Source organism: Danaus plexippus (assembly GCF_018135715.1).
Source record: "Danaus plexippus chromosome 9 unlocalized genomic scaffold, MEX_DaPlex mxdp_26, whole genome shotgun sequence".
Lineage (NCBI taxonomy): Eukaryota > Metazoa > Arthropoda > Insecta > Lepidoptera > Nymphalidae > Danaus > Danaus plexippus.
The window spans coordinates 264,477-285,420 of NW_026869848.1; the positions used below are offsets into that span (position 1 = coordinate 264,477).

At 47.8% G+C, this 20,944-nt stretch overlaps 2 protein-coding genes and 1 long non-coding RNA gene across 5 annotated transcripts; 2 read left to right on the forward strand and 1 right to left on the reverse strand.

Annotated features, from left to right (window-relative positions):
- Nucleotides 1-1,017: 1,017 nt before the first annotated feature.
- On the reverse strand, nt 1,018-14,872 carry LOC116767516 (stalled ribosome sensor GCN1). Of its 2 annotated transcripts, XM_032657861.2 has the most exons (33): nt 14,715-14,872; nt 14,537-14,639; nt 14,023-14,218; nt 12,371-12,554; nt 11,860-12,024; nt 11,526-11,778; nt 11,091-11,269; nt 10,800-10,997; nt 10,564-10,725; nt 10,368-10,488; nt 9,834-10,160; nt 9,564-9,757; nt 9,305-9,483; nt 9,049-9,178; nt 8,573-8,653; nt 8,102-8,504; nt 7,706-7,879; nt 7,313-7,580; nt 7,003-7,234; nt 6,497-6,925; nt 6,292-6,420; nt 6,082-6,205; nt 5,393-5,809; nt 4,832-5,317; nt 4,101-4,753; nt 3,875-4,027; nt 3,609-3,797; nt 3,232-3,494; nt 2,821-3,151; nt 2,481-2,711; nt 1,676-2,365; nt 1,369-1,596; nt 1,018-1,188 (listed from the first exon to the last, which is right to left on the reverse strand). In XM_032657861.2, exons 1-33 carry the CDS (start codon nt 14,727-14,729, stop codon nt 1,066-1,068), a joined length of 8,010 nt encoding a protein of 2,669 aa, XP_032513752.2. In that variant the 5' UTR covers nt 14,730-14,872; the 3' UTR covers nt 1,018-1,065. The 2 variants fall into 2 exon arrangements, with proteins under 2 accessions (XP_032513752.2, XP_032513753.2); XM_032657862.2 differs by lacking the exons at nt 10,564-10,725; nt 10,800-10,997; nt 11,091-11,269; ... (4 more) ...; nt 14,537-14,639; nt 14,715-14,872 and having other exon boundaries at nt 9,834-10,149.
- On the forward strand, nt 10,077-11,472 carry LOC133320140 (uncharacterized). Its single transcript, XR_009753588.1, has 2 exons — nt 10,077-10,170; nt 10,343-11,472. It is a non-coding gene; the product is annotated as an uncharacterized LOC133320140 (long non-coding RNA).
- On the forward strand, nt 12,991-19,450 carry LOC116767677 (U11/U12 small nuclear ribonucleoprotein 48 kDa protein). Of its 2 annotated transcripts, none has more exons than XM_061527390.1 (6): nt 12,991-13,891; nt 16,125-16,290; nt 16,374-16,436; nt 17,989-18,139; nt 18,358-18,508; nt 18,576-19,450. In XM_061527390.1, exons 2-6 carry the CDS (start codon nt 16,134-16,136, stop codon nt 19,383-19,385), a joined length of 1,332 nt encoding a protein of 443 aa, XP_061383374.1. In that variant the 5' UTR covers nt 12,991-13,891; nt 16,125-16,133; the 3' UTR covers nt 19,386-19,450. The 2 variants fall into 2 exon arrangements, with proteins under 2 accessions (XP_061383374.1, XP_032514006.2); XM_032658115.2 differs by lacking the exon at nt 12,991-13,891 and adding an exon at nt 15,360-15,606.
- The last annotated feature ends 1,494 nt before the right edge of the window (nt 19,451-20,944 follow it).

The following is a 20,944-nucleotide window of genomic DNA, read 5'->3' on the forward strand; positions in this document are numbered from 1 at the left end:
CCAGGCAGTAGAGAAATTATCGATATTGTTAATCGATGTGGCCATTGTATCAGCTATCAGGGGATCGAGGAGCTGGAGACTGAAGAAACTTATACTTCTTTCCAAAAACCCGGTTCGTATCCACAGACGATGAAGATAGAGCCTGAACGTTTTACTAACTTGGCAGATGACGATTTCGACTGTTTTGAGGAAAGATCCAGCGAAAAAAACACTCTACATGATGCCCTTGGAATTACATACCAGAACATAAAGGCCGATACCACCGAGGAAGATGACATGCCCGAAGAACCTGGCGTGTCTGATGAGCCGATTACAAATAATGGAAATAATTTAGCACTCACAACGGCGAAAAGAAGGCCTTTTGAAGTCTTAACTGCAGAAGTGATTGAGTATGATAAGAGATCGAAAATGACGAGTGAATTGATATGAACAAGATGAAAATGTGAACGGATACTTGTAAATAAATAAAAATATTTAAATTATTTTTACCTGTGTTACTGTTATTAAAGTATTTTTTTACTTTATACAGCATGGCTACAACGATAATATTTTTTTTATTAAATGTATCACAAAATCGTAAACCATTAAGCATCCCCACTCACACGTGCAGTGGAATATGGACGTGTCTGACGAGATGTAAAAACAATGAAAACTGTCCCGCTAACGAGCTAACCTCTTACTGGTCCCAAGTAACATATAGCTCTTATACTATAACCGCTGCCTGCCCGGGTAACCACGACGAAAACTGTAGTCGCTGGCCGTTCAGTTTAATGTACAGAGAATCTCGACTTTGGCAAAATAAGGTTTTAAGGTTTTCAATAAAATTTTACTTTATGACAAACAAACACATGACACCGAAAAATGTCTCCAGAGTTGATGCCGTATTAAATCATTGATAGCGGTTGATGTGCTGCGTGTCATGAGGGAGGTAGTCGGATACACCAACTGAGGTTATCCGGTTATTATAATATATACGGGGTGAATGAAGAAAGCGGACATTGAGTGAAACGAGTCGAGTGATGTTATAAAGGTATATTTATAAGTGTCTCCTGCAGTCGCCTCTCCTCAGGTGATGAGGGTGCAGTCCAGGTCCTCGTCTCTGCCGTCGGCTGGGGCGCGGCGCAGCACGCGGGCCACCACGTCCGCCAGCGCCTCCCGCCCGCCCTCCTCCAGCAGCGACAGACATTGCTGAGGATTCATAATATCCGATTATAATAAACATATAAGCACACGCCTCCGACTCTCGGTCACCACACCGTACGCTTCCCTCGCGAAGATAGTCTCAGTGCTACTCATTCTTTACCGGCTACACTCCTTTCGATATCTGCGTGTGTTTTCCAAGTCTCAATACGACCCGTTGTTACTGACCTGGTAGAAGCTGTCGTCCTGAGTGAGGCGCAGCACGGCTCGGAGCGCGATCTCGGCGTTGGCGCGTACGTACGAGTTCTTCTCCTTGGTGCCGTTGACGAGGGCCGGCAGGAGCGCCCGCAGCACGTCTGCCCCCGGGCCGCGCGTGTCGGCACAGCCCGCGCGCCCCACCAGCGTGCAGGCGCGCGCCATCAGCTGCTTCACCTCGTTGCTGCTGTGGTTCATGCTCTGGGAACATCAGACGTCACGCTTTGAACACACGCGATCCTCAATTGGGATATCGCACTGCAATGGGATTATCGCTCACCCTGACGAATTGTGACAGAATATTGGGCGGGACGGGCGTGTCGCTGGACAGGAGATGTCGGATGAGGTACCCGATCCCTCGAATGCCGTTACAGACGATGGGGATCTTGTCGCTGGCGAGGTAGGCGAGCAGCGCTCGGTCGATCTTCTCCTGGAAGTGGTCGCGGTAGATCCGGTCTGGCGTCTCCTTGAGCGCCACGAAGAGAGCGCAGGAGCGGCCGTGGGCCAGAGGCCAGTCGTCGGCGGCGGCCAGGGCAGAGGGCGTGGGGTTGCCGGCGGCCAGCACGTGATGCAGCAGCGCGGCGTCGCGGTGCGCCGGTGCCAGGCAGTGCAGCAGAGCGCCCAGACAGCCACCGACGCCGGCCCGCGGCGGGTCCTCGGGGTGGGCGAGCAGGGCGGGACACGTCAGCATAGCCAGCAGGGTGAGCGCGAGCTGCTCCGACATTTTGTCTCCGCCGTTGGTGATGACGCTGCGCAGAGCCTGCAGCATCGTCTCTTTGACGGCGATGTCGTCCGAGTTCTTGACTCCGTTGTGGACCTCCAGGAAAAGCGGGTCGGCTCTGGTGTGGATCAGCACGAGCTGGGACAGCGCGAGGCCCGCCTTGATCCGCACCGGCCGGTTGGCGTCGTACAGACCCTTCACGAATGTCGTCTGTAGTTGTGGCAGGAATTGTTTCAGCATCACGCCCACCTGGGAACATTATTATATCTTCGTAATTCCTGGACACCGTTATATTCGGTTCAGAGTTTTTTACCCATATTATTAGATAGGTATAAAAACTATTTTTACTATTATTCAAACCGACCTTCGAGAGGAGTAAAGCTAGCGTCTCGAGCACGGCCGCTTTGACGCTAGAGTTGAACCGATCTCCCAGGATACGGATGAGGGGTCCCGTGATGTGCACGACCGAGGGCTGGATCGCGGCCGCCGTCGTGAGTTTGATGACCTCCCCCAGCATCAGCGCCGCGTTCTCTTTCTCCTCGGGCAGGCCGTTGAGAATGGCCTCACGGAATAACGGCAGGATCGGCGCTATACCCTGTAATTAAATTAATATAACGTCAGATCCAAACATAAATTAGTTTGTAGTGATCGGAGACGTTTAAAGTTTCTAATATTCATTTAGATTAATAAATTTCAACTCTCACCTTTGGCAAACAGAATCCTGGTAGCGGCTCACCCTTGAGGTCGGCGGCGGCGTACCGTACGGCCTGGCGCACCTCCGACACGTAACCCAATTGTTTCTCGGCCTCCAGCATGCGTGTGAGGGCAGACAGCGCCTCCCATGCGACCAGCAACACGTCGCGGTCCTTTTCCGCGAACAGCAGTAGCAACGCTCGCAGCAACGTCGGCACGTGCGGGATGAGGTCGGCCCGCGTGTGCGTCACGAAGGCGCACAGCAGGGCGGCCGCCGCGCGCCGTCGCTCCCCAGTACCGTCCGCCGCACCGCGCACGTTCTCCATCAGAGCGTCGATGATACTGGTGAATATTCCATTCAGTTTGTAAGCGTACATCAAGTCGCGAGTTACAATTAAAGTGATTTCCCATCCAGTGCCTACCATCGCACGCCGGCGTCGTCCACTACGGGCAGCAAGGCGTCCCGGCAGTACTCGAGCTCCCTGGCCTCGTGCGGCGTGCCTCGCGCCTCCACCAGGGAAGACAGCAGCGCCGGCAGGACGCGCGGCAGGTGACGGCCGAGGGCGCTGCCCGCCGCCGCCGCCAGCGCTGACAGGGCTCGCGTGTCGACGGAGCCTCCCGCGCCTCCGCCGGTCAGCACCGGGATCAGATACGGCAGCACCGCACGAGACTTTATCGCCATTATCTACAGAGGACAAAAAACGAAACGTTAATGATGACGTATTGATTTCTACAACTCTGAACTAAAGAATTACATAAAGTGAATCTGAGATCCAAAAATGTTACAATAGTGAGTGACCTGTTTGAGACCATCGAGAGTAGCGTCCGCGACGGCGGGGTCTGGGTGGTGCAGGGCGGCCAGCATGGGCGGCAGGATGTCGTCTAGGGCTTTATTGCCGATAGTGGCGTGTAAGCTGTCGAATGCGCGCGCCGCCGCCATGCGCACTTCGGGCAGCTCGTCGCACAGGGCCGTGCGCACCGTCGGCACCTGAACGGTCATCCCGATTATATTATGAATAAGAAATAGCGAGTCGACCATGTTGGGAACGTGTAACCACCACCTACCAGTCCATCTGCGAAACTCAGAACGGCGTCTCTGGACGTGGAGGCGAGGATCTCCCCGAGGCCGATGCAGACTCCCTGGCGCTGGTCCGGCCGCTCCGACCGCAGACCGCGCTCCAATATCGGCACGATGTCTGGCAGCACGCGCTCACCGAGCTGTATGAGGGAAGGGGACTCATGAATGACTCATCGTTACTATCAAAAAATGGTGTTGAGACGGTGCACATACCTTCCGGACGAGGTCACCGAGCGTCCTGGCAGCCACCTGCCGCTTGTCGTAGCTGGTGGAGGCCAGGCAGCCGAGGAGGAGGTTGAACAGCGTGGGCAGTATCTCCCTCAGCGTCTTGGGCGTGTTGGTGACGACCACCTTCCACACGTGCAGCGCGGCCTGGCGCACCATGAGCGCCACGTCGCTGCGGCCCATGTAGAGTCCGGCCAGCACGCGGTTCCGTCGTTCGGTGCCGAGCGCCGTGATGATTGCCTTGTGCGAGTGCTCGGTACCGAAATTGTCGTCTTCAGACGCGGTCTCGGTGCTCATCTTGCCGGACACCCCGGAGATGCGATACAGCAGGTCACCCAGCAGCTGGACGGAGCTGTACCGGATGCGCCAGTTGTCATCGAACAGACCCTTCTCCAGCTCCGGCAGCAGCAGCGCGATGGCGGACTCGGCGTACAGGTTGACGATCCTCTGGCCGGCCTTGAGCGCCGTCTCCCGGACGTACTCGTTCTCGTCGGCGAGCGCCTTCAGTATGGGGTTGATGATCTGTCCGATGTAGGGCGTGAACTCGTCCGTGAAGGCTCCGGGCATGTAGATGAACATCATGATGTAGCCGTCCTTCACGTGCGGGGCGATGTCCGTGCGCTCCGCCGTCGCTATGATGTCTGTCGCGGAGACGTCACAGGAATGTAAGTTCGACATGATATTTCATGACTTTCAAGCGACATGGAGAGCGATCTTACCGGGCATAATCTTGTGCAGCTTGTGACTTCCGAGGCCGGCCACTACCTCGGAGAGACCCTGGGCGGCACCCGAGCGATCCACGGAGCTGGACTCTGAAGTGAGGGTGTGCATGAGCCAAGGCAGGAGCTCCTCGAAGCTACCCTCGCCCATCCCTCGGACCATGGCCCCCAGCGCGCGGGCGGACACCGAGCGCACCTCGGGCACGGGATCGAGCAGCGAGCTCTTAAGCCCCGGGATGATGCTCGGCAGGTACGGCGTCAGGTCCTTCTGGTCCGTCAGGGAGTACATGTTGCCGATGATTTGCGCCGCCATCTTCCGCGTCTCGGTGCTGCGGTCCAGGAAGGCGCGCTCCACCACCGGCATGATGAGAGCCAACGACGGCGCGTCGATGAAGTGCACGAACTTGGTGTCCAGTAAGGTTTGTAAGCACAGGGACGTTTTGTTGGACGGATCTTGCAGCGCTTGCAGCAGTACGGGCACGATTGCTGTCATAATTTTTGTATTATTGAAGATTATTAGACACCACTATGGCAAATGTAGCCTACGAACGGTTCACTGACCTTGGATTTCTGGATTTCGAATAACGGAGCCGATGACCTTGAGCGCTTCCGCGCCCGCGGCCTGCACTCGCATGTGTGAATCACTAAGAACTTCTATAAGTTTGGGTACGATGGAGGGTAGACACGAGGAGAGCTGCTTGGGCGCACAGTAGGCCATGGCTCCCAGCAGTTCGATGGAGCCGGCCTTCGTGCGCCAGTTGTCGTCCTGCAGCGCTTGCAGTAGCGACGGCAGGACCAGTTTGACGCCGTGAGCGGACAGGCGGCTCATGATGAGCTTGGCGGTGTCGTCGGCGGCAGCGCGGACGTACTGCGACGAGTCACCGAAACACAGCAGCAGGTGAGGCAGGACGTGGACGATGTACGGCTCGAAGAGACGCCCCAGCTTACAACACAGCATTTCAAAGCCGAACAGAGCTCCTGATGATGGTAAGGCAGTTTCATTTACTTATCAATGAGTCGAATTTACCAACAATATATTCTACAACTTCCATAGGAAAGAAAATCTTTTTTTATTATAATATTTTGAGTATAATCCGTTAAAAAGTAACATTTTTATACCGTCTCGTTAAACGGACAAAACAGAAAGTTCTAGTTTTTGCAAGAGAAACTATCCTATTAAACGTTATATGATGCACAAGCCCAAGTTCTTTGAATCAACGTAGGGCACGGCTGCCAGTTCGGCGACGAACCTTCTCTGTATTTATAATTCTTCTTCTCCTGTATGGCCTCAGTCAGTTTCCCCATCACGTCGAGTTGTTTCAGTGACAGAATACCGAGGCCTTTGATGATTCCTGCTATACCGTACGCGGCGCCCTGGACAGGAAACATCATTAATAAATTAACATATTAATCTTAGCTAGTGATCAATACATACATACATACACCCGAGACAGTGTTACCTTTCTGTCGCCATATTTCTCAGCAGTCAGGAGTTGCTTCAACAGTTTGTTGACTATGGCGGGGATGTCGTCTTCCAGGGCAGGGGACGTCACCAGGTGCGGCAGACAGTTGCTCACAGCCTCTTGTACCTAGATTATAACGTAATTATTTTAAGAATGAAAATAGCTTCATAGAAAATGTCCAAATGCGGGTCCTAGTACAGACCTGTTGGCTAGGAGTGGAGAGAGCGGAGATTAGCCGCAGCGTGATGGGTCGCACGCGTGCGTCTTCAGGTGCCAGGTGTCTAGCCAGCGATCCCACCAGAAGTACGACGCACTGTCGCACGGCGTCGTACCCCCCGGACTTAGGCGCCGTGTCCAGGAACTTCTCGAACACAGGCAGCTGGCTGCTGAGGGTCTCCTTGCCGTGTAGCTCGACCAGTGCCATGGCGGCGGCCAGCATGTCGCGGCGCACCTGGTCGGCCCGATCGCCTAGACCGCTGCTCACGAAGAAGCCCATGGCCCGCGGGACGGCCGCTGCGGCCACGCGGGGTGCCAGAGCCTGCAGCGCCAACGCCACGCCTCGGCGCGCTCCCCACGCATCCACCGCCGCCTCCTGTTCGTGTCCGAACTGGTCGAGCACTGCCGGGATCATCTGCGACAACGAGTGCTCTCGGTCACTTCATGACATCAACCTACTCCCATACCCGATAGTCCAGGAATCGTCCTTGCCGGTAATTTTTCTTCGTAGATGTTGTGCAGTTGCCGCAGCACGTCGTCTGCTAGAGCGTGCGGGTCCGGCGCGCGGCCCACGAGCGCAGCGAGAGCGGCGGCGGCGGCTCGCTGGACTTCCTCGGCGGGATGCTGCACCTGTTGCAGTAACAACGCGAGCACTTCCTCCGCAGCGTTGTCCACCCACCGATCCGCTTGAGGGAGCGACGACCACAACTCTGCGGCCAGTTTTCTATCATAAACAATAACATCTCGTAAATATCTAAGCTTCGTTATGAACCACAGACACTGAGATCATAGATAGACTTACTTGTTGTCTTCGGAGACGTCGAAAGTGGCGATGTACAGCCTCATGGTGAGGTTGAGCGCGGACTCGGGGTCGTCGAGGAAAGGAGCGAGTCTCTCTGGCAAACAGAGCAACGCGCGCAGGGCGGCGTCTCGCACGGCTTCCTGTGGGTCCTGCAGCCCAGCCAGCAGACAGAGCACGTCGTCGTGGGTCAGCGGGGCACGAGCGCTACAGCGAGCAGTCTCCAACAACGCCACCGTGCAGGCGGCGCGCCCTCGGCCGGTACTACTGCCTGCCCCAAGAAACGATCAGTGTCGTAAAGACATTCTGTACCTCCCCTATATGTGGAGGTTTAACCACGGACGTTGCGTTCGGGGAGGCGCTCGTCTCCGCTGTGGCATTGTGTCGATGACTCACCGATGATGTCGATGAGTAGTCGGAACATCTGGTCGACGGGGAACAGCTGCGGGTGGAGCTGGTCGGGATCGTACAGCGAGCCGGCGTCTCCGCGAAGCGCCACGTGTGTCGTCAGTACACTTAGCCCGCTGGTCACCATCCCCTCGTCACGCTGAGAAGTGCCGCTCGCTAGACCTGGAGCACGAAACATATTGTAGACGTGATACGAAAGTTATTGTAGACGTGACAGAACAAACCTCACTCACTGCAAACATAGGGTTAACAGATTGTTATCCTTTTTTTTTTGGTTCACTACAGTCTTTACGTATTCACACAGTCAGCCCATCCACTCAGTCCGACAGTTGTTTAGAATATGTCCGTAACGAGCGGACCGTCCTATCATGTGAGATCACTGACCCATCTTAAGCAGCGGGAACACGTAGCAGAACCCCGGCGCGGCGAGGTGGCGCTGGTGCGTGCGGCGCTCGTCTTCTCCGACCGTCTCATGATGCAGCATGTGTATCGTCCTGGCGACGGCGTGGTCGAGAGGCTCGTCCTCCCAGGCGGGGTCGAGGTCGCACTGCGGACGGCACAGTCGCAGCGTGACGCGCGCGACATGCTCGCCCAGCTGGGGGTGTCGGGGTAGGAGGGCGGTCCTCAGGGCGCGGTAGGTGCGTGCGGCGGCGGGCGCTGCCAGCGGCGACCGGAGCGCATCCAACAGAGCGCGCACCACGTGCCGCGCGCACGCCCCCAGAGACAGACTGCTGCCGGCACTGAGCGCCTCCACCAGCTGCACCCCGCGCTCCACCTCGCCGTTCAGCTGTAACACACGACCATCGTCCAAACCGCTGCCGACAATCACCCGTCTCATATTATTGTAACACGTACCACACTGAGTCGTTCCCTGATGGCGCTCTCCTTGACGAGTTGGGCCTTCATAGCTTCTCTCTGCTTAGCCGTCAGGGGCACCTGCAGTTAGTGAATGTTTTCTTTAGGTCTTATACTTATAACATTCTCGTTGTCTGTACGATGAAACTGACACAGTAATAATAGCGAAAGCATAATTTGAATGTCAATATTGGCAGGTAGTACAAAAAAGAAATCTAAACTAGCCATTGTTAACATATTGTTTTCCTAACGTTTTTCTTGTTAGAAATCTTACAAACTTATCATTTTAATATGTGTGTGAGACAAACTAACAACTAAGTCTTATTAAGCACAATGAAATACTAAACTAAGTAAAAAAAAAAAATTAATTTAATTGATCTTTCATACATTCTCATGTATACTTTTAATGACCGGCTGTCCAGGTCTGTTCAAGGAGGCCATAAAATAAAATATTTAATAACTATACTCCGACTGACCTCTTTAACCTTCCCCTCCCTCCTCCTCTTCTCGTCCAGCTCCCTCCTCAGCTGCAGTTCCTCCAGCTGTTCCTTGTAGCTGTATGCTTTACTCTCCCTCTTGAGATTCATCTCGTTGCCCTCGTCGTTCCTAAAAATAAAACCAAATATTTTATAATCTGTGTTCCGTCAGTAGGACTAGCGAATTTATATATTGCACTGGTTTCTCTTCTCTACACGTCTATAGACCCAGGAACCTCTTAACTCGTGAACGTACCCGGGCAGGACGCTCTTGTCATATAGAAGTCCAGGCGGAGTGAGGTACACGAAGTAGTCGTCCCTGGAGACGGCGTGGTTGGCGGCACGTCGCAACAGAGCTAGGGCTGCGCCCGCCGCCGCCTCGCCAGCACCGCTAGGACTCACTCTGCACAGCAACGACACCACGCTGCGACACGTCTGAAGACAGAAAGAACGTGGGGGTATCAAGTATTTGTAAGGACATTAATCATTATTCAGTACAGCGATCTCTCCCTCACCTCGGTGGGAGAGAACCCGTCGATGTAGACGTCCCTTAGCTGCGCCAGGTGTTTGTCGACGAGTTTTTCGGGCCGGAGTCCCAGGTACCTCACCAGTCGTAGCCAGGCGGCCCTGTTCACGGCCAGCGCCAGGGGCTGGTTGTAACAGGGCAGCACCTCCAGGGCGAGTAACTCCGCATCCTCCGGCTTGTAATCTGTTATGATTTCTATCAGTTCAATACGTTCGAAATGATATAATGACAACACTTGACAATTTAGAAATGATGTCACCTCTATAGCAACACAGCGCCTGTACACAATCCAGTATCATCTTTCCGGTCACATCGGCTCTTTCTTCCGGCGGAGACTTCTCTTTCACGGCGAATATCTTCCCTTCCTCCAAGACCTCGTTCAGTTTCTTGACCAGTTGTCTCGCCAGAACGGCCTTGTCCTGTCGGGCGAGCAGGGTTTTAGCCTCCTGTATAGCGGCGACCCTCACCGCCCGCACCGGAGACAGCAGCGCCAGGACGAAGGCCTTCAACACGGTGTCGTCGTCGGAGCCCTGCCCGTCGCATCCGTCCAGCACAGTTCTACACAGCAACACCACCTGGATTAGGACTATAAAGGGGTAAATGTTATAGAGATACTGAAGAACCAAATAACAAATAAATCGTACAGGGAATTATCTGAGAGGCACAAGAGTCTTATACGACTGTGTCCTATGGTTGCTGCGTACACACTTCATATGCAAAGTAACGAGCTTTTAGAAAGGTTCTCAACAAATGGTTCCCTTGTCGCAGGAGGTACGTTAGAATGTGATTGTACCGTCATCAGGCGCCGCGGCGAGCGTCTTGTCTTGGAGCATCGCGGTGAGGACAGTCCGAGGCGGGGGCTCCAGGGCGCTCAGCGCTGCGCACGCACCCAGACCCTCGAACACCACCTGCTGCTGTACACGAAAACACATTCACGTTGAAAATTTTACACGACACCCTTTTTAACACAACGCTAAGTTAACAGGTACCTGAAGCGGTTGCGCCGCTGCCTTGTCCATCGCCGCCCGCAGCGCGAGCCGCAGCGCCGCGGGGGCGGCGTCCCCGGAGCCCGGGCGGCGCAGCGCCAGCGACACCAACGCCGTATACGACACACGCACCGCCGGAGTCGCGCTCTTGGCTGCCATACCTTTCTGTGGAGCGATTTGATCGTAAGCTCCCGGTAGTGGTGACTATTTGTTGTCGACTAGTCTTCAACACGCATTACCTTGTATATCTGATATACTTTGTCGAGCTCCACGACGTCCAGAGTCTCCAGCCAACTCTGCAGCACCTCCAGGGCCACGCACAGTGTCTTCTCGTGCGTCTCGCTGTCCAGCACGCGGCTGGTGTGACTCACCACCTCCTCGAACAGTCCTGCCCGCTCCGAGGGACTCACAGCCAGCGACCGCAGCACTCCGACACCCTGACGTTTAGAATGTATGAGATCGCTGTCATGTGTCTTAAAATCGTTCATTAGCTCTACTACACGTGGAGGTGAGTGTACGAAGCTACTGACATTCAAGACGGCCATTTTGTCCTCGCTGGAGGTGAGCTTCCCGTTAGCTCCGTTGTAGTGTGTGAAGGCGTGTTGCAGCAGAGCGCGCGCCGCCTCCTTGCCCGACACACGCCGCACCAGCGACGCCAGGGCCCCGCTGGCCGCCGCACGCGCCCAAGTATCGCGTGAATGCAGATTTACTATTTCCAAAGAAAGGATGACAATTTTTATTATTATAATATAACGGATGATTGTTTTTCTTTAAATAGTACCGTTAAGCGAGCCAACCATGTCACCACAATATAATAGGTTGCTCTAAAAAAGTCCTGAGCGATTTGAATCCTCAAGGCTTACCTCGAAGCATTAAAGGCTCCATTTAAATATTAAATATTTTTGATTGATACGATTGTCATATCTTTAGACCGCTCGTCATTCGTCTTCCCTCACAACACCAACCTATCAGGCTCTTTCCTATCTCGACCGCGACTCCATCCACGCACACATTCAGATGGTGCAGGACCTCCCCGACCGCTTCTATGATGGTCTCCGGACTCCTCAGCATGGCCTTCTGCAGAGCTGGCAGCAAGGTGTCCTGCACGTCCGACTGCGGCAGCAGGCCCAGCAGGTCCGAGCAGCCCTGGATGTAGTTGGCGTTCGGTCTCGTCTTCACGCTGATGAGACTCTTTATGAGGCTGTCCAACATTTTTGCCTGAAAAATATGGTTTGGTTGACTAGCAACGAACATTGTTTTATTATCATTTTATTTATTTGTTCATGTAATGTTGCATACCTTGTGCTGAGCAAAGAACGTATCATCGCCGACGTCCTTCCCGTGCCGACACAACGCTGAGAACGTGACACACACTTGTGGTCCGGAGTCAGGTGCTCGGGACACCAGGACATTCACCCACTTCGATAACTTCTCATTCCCCATCAACTTCCATGAATTGTGTAACTGAAAAGTATTGTTTATTAATGTGTAATAAATTTATATGAATATTACAGCTCAACCAATGACACAAAACCTTGACAAAGCACAAAACTTCAATAACTCATCATGTCATGCTGCATGTAGGTGACCTGCCCTGCAATAAGTGTCATTGGTAAAGGTCTAAGTGTAATGAGTCCCCGGTGACTCCTTACTCGTGTTCGCAATGAATTGTTGTTTGCTCTTGTAGACTATGTTTATAAAACACTCATCTACATAATGTTTGAATATCAGCAGTGGATGTCTTTTGCCATACTAGTGTAGTGTGCTACATATATATATATATATATATATTTGTGTGTGTGTTTCTCACCATTGAATAACTCTTATTATTTTTCTTCTTGGAGCCAAAGGCCGTGACAGTAGCCAGGAGGTTGGCCTGCACTGCCACCAGGCTGTTGTAGTCCAACACATCTTCCTGGGTGTTCTTCAGAGCCCCCTCCACCAGTATGGTGCTCCACCGCAGAGCATATAGACCAGTTTGAGCTGTGCTCTTTCTATGGTGGGGAAATGGAAAATTCTTTAATGTATTACCTTTAATAATGTTACGAGCTAGGGTTTGATCAGAAAACACAAATATTCAATTTATTAAGATCCTATGACATCGCTTCTATCTCGATTTACAAAACACTGAATCTAAGCCGGCCTCTTTTATACACAATTCGATTACTAGAATATTCCAAGACTTTCTTGCTTCCATTCCTACTTTTCTTCAACCATTAACTATAGGAATATTCTAGTAAACATATTACTAAAGCTGTCGTCCACCCGTCGCGAGATGGCGCTGCCGCAGTGGCGTAGAGAATATTCTACAATATTTTCTAAGCCACTATTTAAATCAGTGCGACAATAATAATATTTTTAATACTACAGGAATACAAAAGGGGCATGATAATAGTCTTCTCCAGAAGTTGGTCAATATGTAGGTGAGGGCTTCAATATATTTATGTTTCGAAAACGAAAAAACTGCACAAAGGCCTTGGAATGCATACAAAGGTTAAAGACATGTTGGTAAGATGTGATAGCCCAGGTGGTGACAAGTTTCAGAACAGATGTTGCGTTTTTTGAATTGTCTATTACTCTTAGTCTTATTAGCTTCAGGCTCGTCAGGCGTCACTAAGGAGGTTGGGTGGTCTTAATATTATCTAACCTCGAAATTTGGGCCTCAAAGGGTGAAAAAAAAAGTAAGGGGAGTTTCAAGTCTGTCTGTCCATTTTCAATTCAATTGCCAGCAATGAGTCATAAATGTTATCAACAGTGCATTTTCCGAGTTTTTGATTTAGACCAGAAAAAAGACGATATATATTATAGCCATGTACAAAGCTGAAACATGGACGGGTCATATATTGAACCACTAATTTAATGAAGCTCGGTACAGAAACAGCCTTATGGTAGTGCACAATGCTCTGGAACTGAGACACAAACAAAATATAAGGAATAAGAAACTAATTTAAACAAACTACTGAAGCGTTTGGTTACATAAAAACTCAAATACAGTAATTGAAAAGTGTCAGAAAAAAATGCATAAATGTGTTAAGGATTTCAAAAGTTTGCAGTAAAATATATGATGATGGTACAGTAAAGGTACAAATAAGCAGGTTGGGTAATGATTTAAAATGCATGAGAAAGGTTTGCACACTGAATCACTAATCACATAACACATTGGCTTGTAACTTAGAGCTCTGATTGCACAACAATTAAACTTGATAGAACTCAATACAAACTGTGACAGGAATATCCCAGAGTTAAAGATTGGGATAAAATTTTGATAAATTGTAAGGCTGATGGGTGACCACCGACACATTTTTGTTCATGTGCATAATAACTAATCAAAGTGAGTCTTAGCTCAAAGTTTGTTTTGTTTTTTTCGTTCCTCATCTGTATGTTAATGTAAATTATATTTTAAAACGTATTTCTAACATAAAATCTTATTATACATTAAGCATATATCATTTTAATACTTACGACGGAGCTGTATTTTTAACTTGCTCCGACACTTCTAGTAATATAGGTAAGAGGCTTTTGACAGTCCATTCCCGATGCTGCGATGCCAGACAGGCTAACAGACCTTTCACATATGATTGAGACGTTGAGTCCCTATATCTGTGTAGAGTCAATAGCAACACTCGGCACACAAAGCGTACAGCAGGCTCAGTGATTCCTGTATTTAAGAGATTTAATATGTATGGTTAACAGTTAGTGAGTTATTACAGTTGAGTTCGATTCATTATAACCAAATCTACTGAATTTATAGAAAAGTTATACTTTCATGAACATATTTTGACTTAAGGCAAGGAATATGCAACCCTAACACTATCTTTTGAATTTGATTGATGCGCAGGAGATCATATGACGTTATATTCGGAATTTGTTAAATTTAAGCGCTGGATCAATACAGGTCATGTTGTGTCCCTCGGCACTAACTATCTATTAAAAAACACTGTAATATTAAACACATCCATTTTCTACATCGACTGACCTGGTGTAGATAAAACATTCTGGATTTCATGAATAACTCCTCGTCTTTCTTTCAAACTTGCGGTTTGAATTTTAAATGGAATATCCTTTAACCTCTTCAGAACCTGAAAATAAAAACCTTATGTAGACGCAGGCAATTCCGAGATTACGAATTATTTTCCGTAATTTATTTTAGTTACCTCGGAATCTGCCATTTTCAAATAACATTCAGAATTTCAGATTCATCGGTCTGCAAAAGCACACGTCTTTTCAGATATTACCATTACAGATAAGAAAAATTTGATAGATAAGAGATGTGAACATATGTTATTTATCTATTCTTGTTGCCACTTATTAAAAATTACTTTTATAATATTCTATATCTATAAATATATTTTGTTATAAATATATATAACATCTAATATATATCTAATTCAATACTAAAAATATCACAAGTTGTGTCACAATTAGTTTCAACAAAATATCACTAGTCATTTGGTTTACCAAATGTTTAATTGTTGTTACATAATTTATCTTTATGTTTTTTAAATTCTATTTTATTATTAAAAAAATTAAACAATTTTCTGTGAATGTATTTTCTTTAATTTAATTGATTGTTAAAATCAATTTTTGGTACAAATTCTTGGAATTTTTATTAGTTTTTAAAAATATTATGGTAAAAATAATAAGTGGATGAGAATATTCATAAATTAAGTATAACTTGAATCGACTTAAATTCGGTCAGTAAAAAATATTATGATGCTGTATAATCTGTACCTTAGCCTAGTCATATTTGAATAGAAAATCAGTAAAAATATCATTATTAATAGACAATTGACATTTGACTTCAGTCAGTGACTTACGTACAAAAACGACAAAATAACAGATGTTTCTAAGATTTTTGTTTTTTATTAATAAATCTCAATAGAGAACACTGCCAAGTATTGTATCAAATATAAATTTAAAATGGATGATAATATCACTTTAAGATTAAAACAACTAAGTGATTTGCAAAAAGATATTAAAGATATAGATAAAGATATTACTCTAATATTACAAAGTCTGCAATGGGATCGAAAGCATTTGTTGGAGGTGAATTAAAACAAATTTATACCTATATCATTTGATCTTCGAAGAATTAATAGTCAAATATAGTTGTATCTTTTTCCAAAGCTTTTAATTTTTAGGAAAATTTAAAGATACTGAAAAACATATTTTTTTCTTCTCATCTGCCCGTGATCACGGTTGCTGCACAGTAACCGAAACGTCGGGAGTATGTAGTTAAAATCATAAGAAACGCGTAGTAAATTAGAAAATATTAGTTTTATTTCAATTAATACTTGTGAAAGTCTTAGATCTTTTTAGTAGGATTTGTTACAGATAAAAGAAAATTATAAGACCACATCGTAATAAATTATGTTATAGTTTTTGTCAAACATCAGCAAGTCAATATTTTACATTATTAGGGTCCTTCAGATGTTTTCAATTTTTCTATATCTTCAGTAACAAAAATGATATCCTTAGATATACAAGTCTAAAACTATGAAAAAACTTTTTGAGGAGATCATCTACTCAAAGTTGCGTTTTAATAACCAATATTTTCTTTGCAGAGCAAGAAAATGGTGACATGCAAGTATAATAGCAACCATCGAATACCAGGAGATACTATAAACAAACATGAAGAGAAATGTCTCCTTAAGTCCCAGGGTTATCATGATGAGGAACTGTTTTTGCTGGAGCCCTTGGACCCTAATGCTGATACCGTTGTCAAATTTTGTGAGTTTTTTTGTTAAACACATTCTTTAATATGAAACACGAATGGAGTTGGAGAGGTTTTTATGTGTAAATTTAATTTCCAGCCGCTGACAACATTAATGACATAATAAGCTATGCCATGAACACAGATCCGCTCTTCAAGAGAAGTAAGTATTATTTATTAATCGATCTAGAGGACGGAAGACACTGCATTAAACTTGTATAGACGGTTCTCTGCCAACAGTTATACTTTTGTGCGGTACGAGGTGCCCTGACACCGAATGCATTATCCATGTATCCTTTAAAAATATCACTTTTTATAAAATAAAGTCAAGAAATCAATATATGACACGTGTTTTAAGTTTTATACTTGTTAGAAACATTTATATTTGTATGGCTTAAGGTTATTCTTGCTAGTTTTTTCTTTCTTCACAATCCGATATCCATTAATGCTCATATTGTGATGTATCTGGACTCTATCTATGATGTGATATGACTGTATGTATGTAGTGACCAGCTGGTCTTATTTCTGGAGACGAAACCTCTCAGTTTCATGGATTCACCGTGAGGGTGCCGAGTCCATCGCTGCAGGGAGAGGAGCTTCAACAGTGCCTGGGACTTGCGACCCAGGTGTAGGTTTAAGGGGCCCCTAACTAACGCGCGTTAAACGCTCACCTCCACTGTCCAAGCTCCTCTCTCTACCTAACCAAATTTGAAAAGAACTTACTAGGGCTGCCTTCAAAGTACATTCCAAGAATGAATTGATGTGAGTTCTGGATAGGCCCAAGTCTTTTAGTAGGTTGTAGAGAGATTTAGCCGTTATACCTCTCGCTCCCACTTCTACCGCGTACAAATCCACGACGAACCTATTTCGAGTGAGTTCGTTGTGAGCTCGTAATATTTGTTGACCTTGATGGCATGGTCTTTGGGAATGTTGGTTTCCCCAGGGACCGTGAGCTCTATTATCACAACGCGATTTAAAATTCGCGATTACATAAATGTCTGGTCTGGAGGCCGACGCACAAATATCGTCTGTATTTTATATTGCTTCTCATACGTATCCATCATTAAAGTCCAATCCGGAGCCGCTTTAATAATAGAGTAAGGCTTGACGTTTGATTTCGTAAAAGAAAGAAATCAATATATAAAAGAAAGTCGTACTAGTTACACTATTTGCAATTCAAGAACAGCTTTAGCTTAAAATTCTTGGGGAGGTAGTTTAAATCCAGGAGACAGACAGGATACTTTTCATTCCGTTCGAACGAAAAACAAAATAAAATGAATAAAATTGAAAATCCTTATTTTTCGAATTCGCCCGTTCAGCTACATATTTCTGATTTTGAAAATGACGCGGCTAAAACTATTGATTCTAATTTAAGATTGTCCTCCCGTATCTTAAGGACACTCAGTCTGTTTGTAGATTTAATTTCTAGAGCCATAGTTCTTGGCAAACATGTCGTTCTGTGTTTGACACCATCGACTTATCATTCCTTCCTTTAAATCTTGACGCATTCAAAACTCTGCATCATATGCTAACCTCACCTTCTTCTCTTTCCTCACATTATACCTGATGTAACCGACAACTCATTGATTCTTTTAATTGACAGTCAACTATTAAAAAGTTCAGAAACTATTTGAAAACGTGTATTATTAGTATTTCGTAATGACAAAGGTCACTGACTGTGTTCGATTTTCCTTAACCATTCCTCGTAACACAAGGCAGTAACCCAGTGGGCCAGTGTGAGCCTGGGCCGTTGTCTCTGGCGCGACTGCAGACCACCTTCACCGCTGACGAACGGCGGGCGCTCCACGACGCCGCGGTGTCCGCCGCGCCGCTCGCACAACACACGCACGACCTCGACGTGACCGGGTGACGAAACATACATAGCATTAATATAACACGTTTAAATTTTAGATAACCAAAGGACCAAGACACTTATTTGATGTTTTGCTTTGGAGCTGAGATTATGGAAGGTTATAAGTGAATTTATTTCGTCTCTAATAATATGAGCAGACGCGTTCCTCATAGATGCACCGTACTGACATGTGACTTGGATTGCCGAACAATTTTCTTTTTGTAAATGCCAGGTCGTGCGGGTTGTCGGCGGAGGGCGGAGTCTCCGGGGAGACCCGCCTGCAGCAGCTGGCGGCGGCCCGGAACGCTCACCGCCGCCGCGTCAAACACCGACGAGCCGTGGCCTCCTACAAGGACGAGCTCCGGGCCCTCATCGGCTCACAGGTCGTTTCTCTACCTTCTTAGGACTGTAACACGTTGTACAAACCTAACATATAATTTCTGTCAACAGATGGATTTGTTACTTGAACAACGGAATGAGGATAAAGTAGAAACAAGCACTGAGAAGGAAAGAAATAGTCAGAGCGGGGAAGATGGGGACGGCTACAGAAAGAACGAGAGAGATGATGGCGATAAAGGCTCAAGATTACATAGAGATGATTACAGAGAGAAGAGAAAATATGAGAATGACAAGAGAGTCAATGATGGACACGACGACCGACGACGTCAGTATAGTAAGGACTGTATAAAAATAAAACAGGAAAGAGATGTGGAACATGATGGAAGAAGAAGAAGTAGAGAGAAGAGAACACATGAGAACGGTAGAGGTCATAGAGATAAAAATGAATCAAGGGAAAAATACAACACGAGTTCTGGTCACAACGACAAATGTGATCGACGGAATGATAAACTTTACGTAAGACTAAAACAGGAAAACGATGGAGGAAGGGGAAACAGTAGAGATGGTCACAGGGAGAAGAGACGGCGCGATGACGACAGAGAATATAGAGATAAAAATGAACCGAGGGAGAAAGAGAAGAGAAGCCATGATCACACTGACAAATATCAACGATATTATGAGGGGGGATACAGACACATAAAGAGAGAAAAAGACAGCGAATACGACTCGAGGAGAGAAGAAAGAAATGAGTACAGAGATCGAGGGAGACGCAGAGATACAGACGATAAGCGACGTCATAGACATGAGACGACAGGGAGAGGGAGGGAACGGAGCGGAGACAGGAGCAGCAGCCAGATATATGATAGAGGAGAAGAGAACGTTAGAGTCAAAGAAGAGTCAGCGTGGGACGGTTACGAATGATGGCTCTGTGTCTGCATTTGATCCTCACGGTGTAGCAATAAAGAGTTGTTCGCGATCGTTGGTAATGGTTTGTTGTTATTTATTTACTCTCATGCTAGAAAATGTTTTAAATCAATTCAAGCTATGATCGGTTTAAAAAAAAAAGACTAAATAAGAGTCAGGAGATGACGAAAAGACGATGGCAAAGGTAATCCTCCTCCTACATTAATCGAAACGTGTAAGGTAGGGATGCAGCTGTGGAACAGAAAACGTTGCAGAGCTTCCCTCAGGGAACAAGACAGGGTTCTACATGATGATCGGCACGAGGATACGGAGGCGACGAGGTTTGAATATAAAACTAAGTCTATGGTAGAGTGAGTGTAAACGTATAATTGTCAGAGAGTAGCGTCCGGTGAGAGCTGGAAAATTATTTAATTAAGGAAAACAAGCCTAAGCCTAGGGAAGAAAGACTGATTCATTTTAGTATGTGCTAACAGTGTGTTAAAGGCGATAGCGGCATAGGGGAGAGTCGGAGTGGCGCGAGTGAGGCGTGCGAGCTATGTTAAGATAGAAGGCTAATTACTGGTGAAAGTATCCTGAAGGTAGTGTCAAGGTAGGTCGACGAAAGATGTGTAAATGTACATGTAGGCCACAAGACAGGACGGTTCTTAGTATAGGGTTTTCTATTAAGGGCGCTTGATCTTTGAAATGCAAAAAAAAATACATGTAGGAAAGATAATTGCAAAATTTTTTTTTTATTTGGAAGGTCTATCGACCCCCATTATGTATGGAATATGACATCATTCAAATGATCGCCACGGCTTCGGTTGGTGGCGCGCACACGAAAGGTCCAATTTTCGATGACTCTGGCGCACAAATCGGGCTGTATTTGATCGATGGCGTGGCGTATGTTGACTTTGAGGGCATCGATGGTTTGCGGCTTGTTGGCATAGACCTGCGACTTAACATTACAGACGGGTCACGAAAGGCGAGCAAGAAGAAGGGGGTGGCTACTCCAGCTAAAGCCACCCCAAAGAAGAAGAAAAAGAAGAAGAGGAAGGTGAAGCTTCGTTCACCGACCACCGCGGCAGTCACGCTCACCTTAGCAGCGGACGCCGCGGAGAAAGGGGTGACATATGTCGGCTTGCTGACGCAGGCTAAGGCGGCGATCGACTTGGGGGAACTCGGCATCCCCAGGCTCGGTTTCCGCTTAGCCGAAACTGGTGCGCGCGTCCTCACCATCGACGGTGAGGGAGCGCAGGAAAAGGCGGACGCCTTCGCTGAACGGCTGAGGTCCGTCCTGCCCTCAGACGTCGTGAAAGTCGCCCGTCCGGTTCGGAGTGCGGAGATCCGCATCGCCGGGCTGGACGAGTCCGTAGCGACCGCCGACGTCATCCAAGCGGTCGCAAAGGAAGGAGGGTGCTCGGTTGGGGACATTCGGGCGGGTAAACTGGTGGTCGGGCCACGGGGCGACGCGTCCGTATGGATGCGCGTCCCGGTCGCAGCCGCCAAGAAGCTCAGCAGCTCCGGGCGGCTGATGGTCGGCTGGGTGTCGGCGAGGGTGGTGCTGCTGGCCGCGA